Genomic DNA, 9682 nt, shown 5'->3' with positions numbered 1-9682 from the left:
CTTTTCACACAGGACTCCAGACGCTAACCTCCATTTCATCCACCCTACCCCAATACGGTGCGTAACATCCCCGTCGATCTCCCCATCTCCCTGGATAATTGACCCTAAGTACTTAAAACTTTCTCTCTTGAGGATGACCTGTGATTCAAGCATGGCTTCCACATCCGCTTCCCCCGTCACGTCGCCGAACTTACATTCCATATATTCCGTCTTAGTCCTACTCAACTTGAACCCTTTAGACTCCAGGGCATGCCTCCATATCTCTAATCTCCCATTAACGCCACCTCGTGTCTCACCAATCAGAACTATATCATCATCGAACAACATACACCATGGAACCTCTCCTTGGATATGGTGTGTTAGTGCGTCCATCGCCAGAGTAAATAAGAACGGGCTGAGCGCAGATCCTTGGTGTAACCCCATAACCACCGGAAAAGGCTCTGAGTCACCTCCCACAGTCCTAACTCGAATCATAGCTCCATCATACATATGCTTTATCGCCCTAATGTAAGCCACCGACACACCTTTCACCTCCAGACACCTCCAAAGGACGTCCCTAGGGACCTTGTCATATGCCTTCTCTAGGTCAATAAACGCCATATGCAAATCCCTCTTCCTATCCCTGTATAGTTCTACCAACCTCCTGATAAGGTGGATAACTTCCGTAGTAGAACGACCCGGCATGAACCCGAACTGGTTTTCTGATATAGACACCGCCCTCCTTATCCTCCCTTCCACCACCCTCTCCCAAACTTTCATGGTATGACTCAGTAACTTAATACCCCTATAGTTGTTACAATTCTGGATATCCCCTTTGTTCTTGTACACCGGAACCATTGTACTCCAGTGCCACTCATCAGGCATCCTCTTTGTCCCGAAGATAACATTAAACAACCCAGTCAGCCACTCCAAGCCTGCTCTACCCACATATCTCCAAAACTCTACTGGAATCTCGTCTGGTCCGGTCGCTTTGCCCCGACTCATCTTACTCATCGCACCCACGACATCCTCAACCTTAATGCGCCTACAATACCTAAAGTCTCGGTGACTCTCGGAGTGCCCCAATTGCCCTAACACGATGTATCCATCCCCCTCTTCATTCAGAAGTTTATGAAAGTAACTGCCATCATTGCCTAATCTGGGCCTCTTCCATCAATACTCGACCGTCCTCGTCATTGATGCACCTCACTTGATCCAGGCCGCGAGCCTTCTTCTCTCTCGCTTTGGCTAACCGAAATAACTTCTTGTCTCCACCTTTACCGAAATATCAAACACAAATATCAAATTGAAAAATTAATATCAATAGTATTATTTCTCCACTGTATTTGAATATTTTACAAAAGAATACATTAAAAAGTTGCAAGGGTCATCTATATTAATAATTTTCTAGAATAAAAAATTAAAAATATACCAATCTATCTTCTGTAAACTAATCTAGATTACATCTAAATTGGTCTTGCAAGTGTTTCAATAGTGGAAAAAATTAGCTACTTGATGAAAGAAATATCATTCTTTATAATACGAAAAACTATGATTTCACTACAACAAATATGATTTTTAACCACAAAATTATTAGCTACAACAGAAAATTCGTCACTAATCGTCCATTTTCTATGACCAAAATTATATTTCGCACTTAAATGCATGAGACACATACTTTTAGCGACGAAATGCAAATTTCGTAGCAAAAGTTTTGTCTACTAAGATTTTCCACCAAAAAAATTAATTTGCGCCAACTATTGAGTAGCATTAGCCACAAAATTAATGTTATTGGTGACAAAATAGTTTTATCATTAATGTTATAGATATTTGGTGACAGATAATTATTCGTCTTAGAATTAGTTATATTTTGGCTACCAAATATTTTCGTCACTAAAAAGTTTTATAATTTTTGTGACCTTAATTTTTGTCCCTAATAGCATAAATAATTAGTGACAATCATCGTAACGTCTTTATTTCACGTATGAGATTATTAGGTACCATAGAAAGTTCGTCATTAATTATTAACTTTTTAGGACAAAAGTTACAATTGTACTTAAATGCACAAGTCACATGCTTTAGTGACTAAAGCATGTTTTTTTTTTTTCGTCACTAAAGCATGTTTTTTTTCGTCACTTTATAAATAAAAAAAAAATATGCTTTAGTGATGAAATACAGATTTCGTAGCAAAAGTTTTATCTACTAAGGTTTTTCTCCAAAAATATGGATTATCGGTACTTATTTACTAACATTAGCCACAATGTCATTATAAAAAATTTCAGGATCTACAGCTAAACAACTCATTGCAAATTCGTTTCAGGGATTATTTTTATAGATACGTTTATAGCAATAATTTTAAAAAGTTCGCAGCATATTTTCTTGTTAATTCAATCATGGTTTGTATAACATATCTATACTATTATAAAAATAAAAAAATTAAAATAAAATATTGATCGACTTTTTGCTATTTCATAACTAAATTTTATATTCTCAAAGTTGTAATTACATCGATTTATTTCTTTACTTAAGTAATAGTTATAAATGCATTTATATTTTAAAGACAATTTCATTCCTTCAAGAAAAGATAATTTCCTTTTCTATTTGTGTTTAGGTATATTTTTAGGAGAAAAAGTTTTAATTTCTCTTTTTGCAAAATATGTGATCTTTTTTTTTCTCATTTACATCTAGAATTTTTGCAACTAGAAATAAATTGATTATCCTCTAGAAAAAGTGATATTGGATTATTGGTATCGGGTTAGACGATTTAATTTTATTTAACTATTGAGTTATCGGTTCGGACTTCGGTTTGTCCAATTTTGCTAACGATTTAATCGATAATCCAATAAGCTTTAGCAAAATTATTATTTTACCCTTAAGTATATAAAGCACTTTAGGACTCGATTGTTTTAAACTTTCTGATTTCTCATTTTCATTCTTCAGTTCAGATTTTCTAGTTTAAAACTTTTAAGGAATTAATTTTTCAGATTTTTAGTTAAACATGTTTAAGCCAAGTCTTATCCAATAGTTGTGCATATTTAATAGCAAGTCATAAAATACTTTCCGCATCACTTGACATAATAACAAGCACGAATTTTATATTAAAGTCACTGAGGCTCTTATTGTTTTAAAATAATGGATCCACCTCTGTTTTCATTATAATAAAAGTATGAGTTGACGATGTTAAATTTTATACACAATGTCACATAATAATTTTTTGTAGGCTTTAATAAATGGAAATTGGGTTTAATTATTGGTATAAATACTTTTAATCATGAATTGCTACTTGTTAACAAAAATTCAAAGTGTTAATAAATTGGCAATAATATTTTCGCAGTTATTACAGTAAAACTATTTTATCATTGACAAAATACTTAATTTTCTTTCATCATAAAATAAAATACTACTTAATTCTCTGGGAAGAAATATTTCTATTTTTTCTTCAAATTTTCACGAAAAAGTAGCGGCAAGTTTCCCTCCTTTTCCCCCCAAATCCCTCTTTTAATTGAATGTTGCTGCTTATTTTTAGTTCCCCCTATTTCTCCTCCTCATATCACGTTAAGTGATCTTCATCCTCCAAATCAAACCGCTTCCAAAGTAAAATCTGCAGTATTTTTACCATCAATTGAATGTTGATCAAATCTGGTATGATGGGCGTTTTAAGACAAGGTATATAACCTATTTTACTTTCTTTCAATATGTATTTAGGGCATTACAAATTAGGTATGTATTTATTAGGGTGTTCTTATTTTATTTTAATTAATTGCAAGCATATGAAGAAATTTTGTCTCCTCTTATTTAATATTTGAGAGATTAACCGCTCAAAAGTTTATCGTCAGTCTCAATTCTTGTGGTTATGGCTAAAGAACAATTGGAGAAGTGTCTCTATCAATACCTATTTCTCATTCTATAATTTCAATTAATATTTAATTTGTACTTATACGTTTAAAATGAGATTTTTCTAATTCATGTGATAAAAAAATATGTATTAAAATTATAGCTTCTTTTCCTTTTTGCGGATAGATGAAGATGGAAATTTATTCAAGAGTTAAGCTATTAGGCACGCACTAGCATTTGGGGAAGTAACTCTTTTTTTTTTTTTTTTTTTCCAATAATCAATATTCATGTATTTCGATTAGACTTTGTGTTAGATAAATTTTATTTTATTTATGTGTTTCAGTTTAAGAATTTTGTAATGAGATATTATTTTAATATTGTTCTTGATTTTAAGATCACGAGTGCAAAATTTTGTTGTTACCTTGTATGTTTTATTATGTAAGTATTTCCAATTGATGTAATGATAAATTTTTGAATTAACGAAAAATATAACAAAATACTAATTATAAATAGTACCACTACGGATCGAAACATAATCAAATATTTGTAATTAGCGACCAAAACTTTTACCTGCAGGAAGCTTTTTTTTTTAGCAACGACTACATCATAATTTGACCACGAATTCCTTAGTTTTATGACAACTGTAATTGTCACTAATCATATGAAAGCAATATTTTTTGTGATGAAATAATAGTTTTCTACTACAAAATTGTAAATCATTTTTACAAAAGCAAAGTTGTCAGTAATTTATATTTTTAGGGACAATATATCTTTTTGTATATAAAAGGTAGTCTTTAGTGACAAAATTGTGTTTATTCAACTACGAAATATATATAGTTTTAGAGACGATTGACGTCGTCATTAATTAAACTAAATAGTTAGTGACGAGGTAATTTCGTCGGCATTAATGCACTTTTTAGTGACGAAACCCACTATTAGGTACGACTTTTTTATCCTATTTACGACAAACAGGCTCGTCATAAATACTACATAATTTGGGACGAAAAAAATTTCGTAATTAATATAATTTTATTTAGCGACAAAACACAAAGTTGTCTTAGTATACTATTAGTGACGGTGTTTTAGGGACGAAAATTTGACAAAACAAATTTTGTCACAAATATTCTTTGGTGACGAAAAATGAATTTTAGGTGACAAAATAATTCATCACTGATAATCAATGAATTTTAGGTGACAAAAACTTTATATCTTGTATACATCAAAATTAAGAATTTTTTTTTTTTAGTACAATAAGCAAAGTGAACTTCCAAGGGGATTTGCATTCCTGATGAGGCAATTTACTACTTCAAAAAAAAGAGAACAATAGGCATTAAAACAAATATTAACATGATATAAATTATTATTTTTATTATTATATTCTTTTACATGATATATATTATAATAGTTCAATATAGTAGTTTAAATTTTTTTTTTGTTATAACTCATTTAAAATGATGTTAATTTGTGATAAAAAAAAATAAACATTTGATAGAAATCTATATAAATTATACGGACTTTAATTTTTTTCTCAATAAGGAGATGAGAGAAATGTTTTTATCTTTTATAGAATTATCATATGTTAATTTTCATAATGAAACATATAAAAATTATAACAGGTAATATTTAAAATAATTTATTGATAGTTGAAAACTTATCATGGAAGAATGGAGTTCAACCCATATAAATTATGTTTTTACATCAATTAAGTATATAAGAGATAGCCTCCTAGTACAGTAAAAGCAAATCTCATTTCTTAAATTAACTTTTGAGGTTTAACAAACTATACTTTTTAAAATTACTTTTGAATATAAAATATTTTAGTTTGAAATCGCTTTCAAATAAGTGTGGATAGATGAAACCACTTAATTTTCATTTTTAAACTACTTTAAAATAATGTGGGTAAATATGAAAATGTTGCAAATATTTACCGTTACTTCTTTTTGTTGCCCTATTATTTAAAAATCAATTTTACTTTCTCTATGAAAACTTCTATTTGACTAAAACAAAATTAATAATTTTACCAAATGATGAAAAAGGTTCACATTACTTCCTGCAAAAATAATCTAATCAATACTGACACAGTGTATTTAAGCAAAAAGGTTCACACTACTTCATGCAAAAAGGAGAGTTGTGACTAGGGAAATGTGGGGTCTACGTATATCAAACATTACCTGTTAAGAAATGCAAGGAGGGGCGTTATTTAAAAAATACAACAATGGAATTCTTATGAAATGACATATATGTCTTTGGTCGACCATCTTTCCTTTTCTATATAACAGATTCATTTACACGGTTTTGAACTACTTATTAGCTTTACAACTTGTAATCTCATATGTATATTTGACCAAATAAGTTGGCCATCAAACGTACATGTTGGTATCAGAACCAAACCCCCGATTGTTCTCGTGTGTAGTCTCATCTGTCCTCATGCATCAGTTGAATCCGGAGGAACTTTACCATCAAAACAACCTATCTCTCGCTTCCTTGGCCTGTAATGTTAAAACACCAAAAGTAAGCAATCTTAAAATTGTGAAAAGCATATCTATTTATAGAACCAGCTTTTTCTTCCACTCGGAAAATGTGGGATAGAAGAACATTTCCTGATCAAGTGTAATCATTTGATTTGAGAATCTCATAGGAATTCTTTTTTCAGGAAAAGGTGAGAATGAGAATAAGATTTGCAAATCAATTGTACCATTGCTAACATGAACTCAGAACAACTAGACGAATTATTACCTGTTTTTTCCAATCTGTGAGGTAAGTGACAACAGAAAGTAGAATAGCTTGCACTACAGACCCCATGATTAATCCACTCCAGAGGCCCTTCTCTTTCCAATTCAAAACGAATCCCATTAACAAAGAGGCAGGAATTCCAATCAGGTAATATGCTCCTAAATTCACATAGGCCACTATATGTTGCCAACCACTTCCTCTTGCAACTCCAGCTAATAATGTTATTATGCTATCCAGGATGATGGAGAGGCAGAGAAGAGGAGTTAGTTCTTCGATAAGATTCACCACTTCTTGTTCATGTGTGAAAGCATATCCCCATACATTACGCAAGCAAAATATAATCGCACTTGCCAGAAGGAACTCTACAGTTGCTAGAGCGAAGACTGCACAAATAGAAATTCTAACTGCTTTTGGATTCCCAGCTCCCAACTCATTTGAAATCCGAGTGCTACGTTCAAAACGGTAATGAGTTAATTTAAGAATATCATATCGTACTAATCGTCACATCAAAAAATTCATTGTTAGGATGAATGTTGAAGAGAAAACCTTGCAGCAGTACTGAAGGAACATGGTATAAAGTAATGTAATGAAGTAGTTGTAAGGCTGCATCCAAATAAATTTAATTATCAGTTCTTGTTATAAAATCGAAATATAAACGTTAGCAGAGAGCTGCATACCAAATAGATAGGACAGAAGTCTCTAGTTGTGGATTTGGCAGCAATCCGCAAAACAACAGAATTAGTTCTGTTGCCCACCATTTCAAACTACATTTATAAGTAATAAATTAAGCCTTAAATAAGATATCGTTAACAACATATATGGAAGATATAAGTTTTCCAGAGTCCAGACTTGGAAATCTGATAGTTAAATTACCAAACCATTGCAGCAGACGGAATAGCAAATTGGATGAACTCCGGCATAACAAGGAAAACATCCTTCTAGAAAAAAGGAAGTGTCTTTTGACAAGTTGACGAATACTTTAAGCAAATCACAAGTAAAATCACGTTCAACGAATATGATAAACCAATCGCCAAAGCAGCTCCACCGGTCCCTAACTCATATTTGAATATGAAAGCCCAACTGAGAGGTATGTTAAAGCATAGAGACACTACTGAGCTCCATACCATTGGAATGATCAAACTTTGAGTCTGAAAGTAGCAAACAAGTGACTGAAGAATAGCATAAGGAACGAGAGTTGGGATGAGATAAATCGAGTACTTTCCAGCTTCAACAGAGATTAATGGGTCTTGGCCAATCCATAGAAGCAATTTTCCAGTGAAGATCCATAGAAGAGAAACTGGCAGACACGCGAATAATAGAAATATAATGGCAGCACAAGTAATAGTGCCAACTCTCTAATATTGCCTTGCTCCATAGGCCTGTCCACATAAAGTTATCGACCCAGTTGCCAGTCCAAACTGTACACCAAATTCTGATTCAAATGTCTTAAGTACCTCAAGCAATCTCTAGATAAACAGTGATAAAATACATTCACATTTTGGAAATAGAGGTAAGTCTAAAATCAGAACAGATAAGTTTATACACATTTCTTTACATTATTATTGTAATTTATCTGGTTGTAGCTAGTACATTACATACATCATTTAATTTTTTAGAATATAAACCCACACTTACTATAGTCAATTTTTTGTATTATCTCTTAAGTCACCTGAGGTGAGACAAATTTTACATGTTAGTGCTTGAACATTCTTGTCTCTTATTGTGACTTTTCGTAGTCTAACTTGTCTTCAGAAAAGCTTATGCACAATTTAGAAAAGCATAAGTATTCCAACTAACCATAGTTCTTTTATATATAGTTTATCATGTAAAGATCTAGAAGCTTAGGCCAGTTGATTTTGGCCAAATCCCCGTTTGACATTTGAACTTATTTCTTGGCAAATTTTTTTTAGATGGATGGAGTACTTTCTTAGTAGGTGGAATAAAGAATTATTAGCATATAATATCAAAGCAAAAATGTAAGTCCAAAACCAGAAATCTGAGAGCATGCATATTTCTCTGTGTGGATTAATCTTACTAGAATTCTATGACTAATAATCCTTCTTAAACTGTTCATCAGTGCTTGTGTTGGGCTAGTTTAGCCCAAATATACTCTTAATATGGTGTGATATAGTCCGCTTTGGGCCAAGAACTAGCCCAAATATACTCTTAATATGGTGTGATATAGTCCGCTCTGGGCCAAGCCCGCATGTTTTTTCCCAAAATGCCTCACACCATTAAGAGATTCATGCACCTTATATGTAGGCTTCCAATGTTTTTAGCTACCAATACGGGACTTTGTACGCACACCCAACAACTTAAAGTTAAGGTACTGCTACAAATTAAAGAATGTTCAGAACAGAAATTAGTAAGGAGCTTACAAGGATGGCAAAGCCAGTAACGTTGCAGTAAGATGTGGCGATGGAGGCACTTGAGAAGGAAAGTTCACTTAAGTGACCCAGCATAACCATTGGTGCATAGCGCAGCAGGAATTGACACACATGCACCACTATCATTGGAATCGCCATGCGACTCACTTCTTTCACCTCTTCTTTAAACACTGCCTTTTTGCTGATCTCATTATTCAATGGCAGCTCTTCCCATTTCCTCGAGCAACACCTTCTTTAATGGTTAAAACACCAAACGTTAATAAGATATGAGGGTTCGCACGAGAACATCATAAGCTTGAGGAAATTTGAAAGAGAGAATGATAGGGGAGACCTCGGGAAGTATATTAATGTTGGTAAGTTTGATCAGCCTATATTTAGGATCTTTAATTTTCGTGGAATTTTATAAGCTTCTTGTCTTTCTCATATAACTGTTTTTAATTCCATATATGCAAATTCTAGTTGACTTTGGCAATTTTAAGTGACTACGCCAGATGGATCACGTATAGAGTTCTTTATTCTACCATTATTTGAATCAAGTACTATATATAGTTGAATGAAACCTGACATACGTGAGCAGAAGCTTCACAGCTACTTCTATTCATGAGCAGTCCTTAAACTCATATGTTCAAACTCAAGTTGACTTCTATATTTTATGTGATTTCGTACACCATATGCCCATTGCACATTCTTTAAAGAATTCAACATACTATACCCCTAAACTCGCAAGCCTTTAACACACTGTTACTTTA

At 32.7% G+C, this 9682-nt stretch overlaps 1 protein-coding gene across 4 annotated transcripts; it reads right to left on the bottom strand.

Moving 5' to 3' along the window:
* Nucleotides 1-5995: 5995 nt before the first annotated feature.
* On the bottom strand, nucleotides 5996-9261 carry LOC109221081 (protein DETOXIFICATION 3-like). 4 transcript variants are annotated; one of them, XM_019385540.1, is made up of 5 exons: nucleotides 7420-8659; nucleotides 7224-7310; nucleotides 7093-7149; nucleotides 6550-6994; nucleotides 5996-6302 (listed from the first exon to the last, which is right to left on the bottom strand). In XM_019385540.1, the coding sequence occupies exons 1-5, from the start codon at nucleotides 7464-7466 to the stop codon at nucleotides 6273-6275; spliced, it is 666 nt and encodes a 221-aa protein (XP_019241085.1). In that variant the 5' UTR covers nucleotides 7467-8659; the 3' UTR covers nucleotides 5996-6272. The 4 variants fall into 4 exon arrangements, with proteins under 4 accessions (XP_019241085.1, XP_019241084.1, XP_019241083.1 ...); XM_019385539.1 differs by lacking the exon at nucleotides 5996-6302 and adding an exon at nucleotides 8925-9261 and having other exon boundaries at nucleotides 6473-6994; nucleotides 7420-7978; XM_019385538.1 differs by lacking the exon at nucleotides 5996-6302 and adding an exon at nucleotides 8925-9261 and having other exon boundaries at nucleotides 6473-6994; nucleotides 7420-7964.
* Nucleotides 9262-9682: the final 421 nt, after the last annotated feature.

The sequence above is a fragment of the Nicotiana attenuata genome, unplaced genomic scaffold, assembly GCF_001879085.1.
Source record: "Nicotiana attenuata strain UT unplaced genomic scaffold, NIATTr2, whole genome shotgun sequence".
In the NCBI taxonomy this organism is placed as follows: domain Eukaryota; kingdom Viridiplantae; phylum Streptophyta; class Magnoliopsida; order Solanales; family Solanaceae; genus Nicotiana; species Nicotiana attenuata.
Note: the sequence above shows the minus strand (reverse complement) of the source record. Positions and strands in the feature narration are given on the sequence as shown.

Coding starts and splice junctions, on each gene's coding strand:
- LOC109221081 (XM_019385539.1), bottom strand. CDS start 7,466: ATGCCGGAGTTCATCCAATTTGCTATTCCGTCTGCTGCAATGGTTTG. Junction 7,311..7,419: donor CCGTCTGCTGCAATGGTTTG/GTAATTTAACTA, acceptor TTATAAATGTAG/TTTGAAATGGTGGGCAACAG. Junction 6,995..7,092: donor TCCTTCAGTACTGCTGCAAG/GTTTTCTCTTCA, acceptor TTTTGAACGTAG/CACTCGGATTTCAAATGAGT.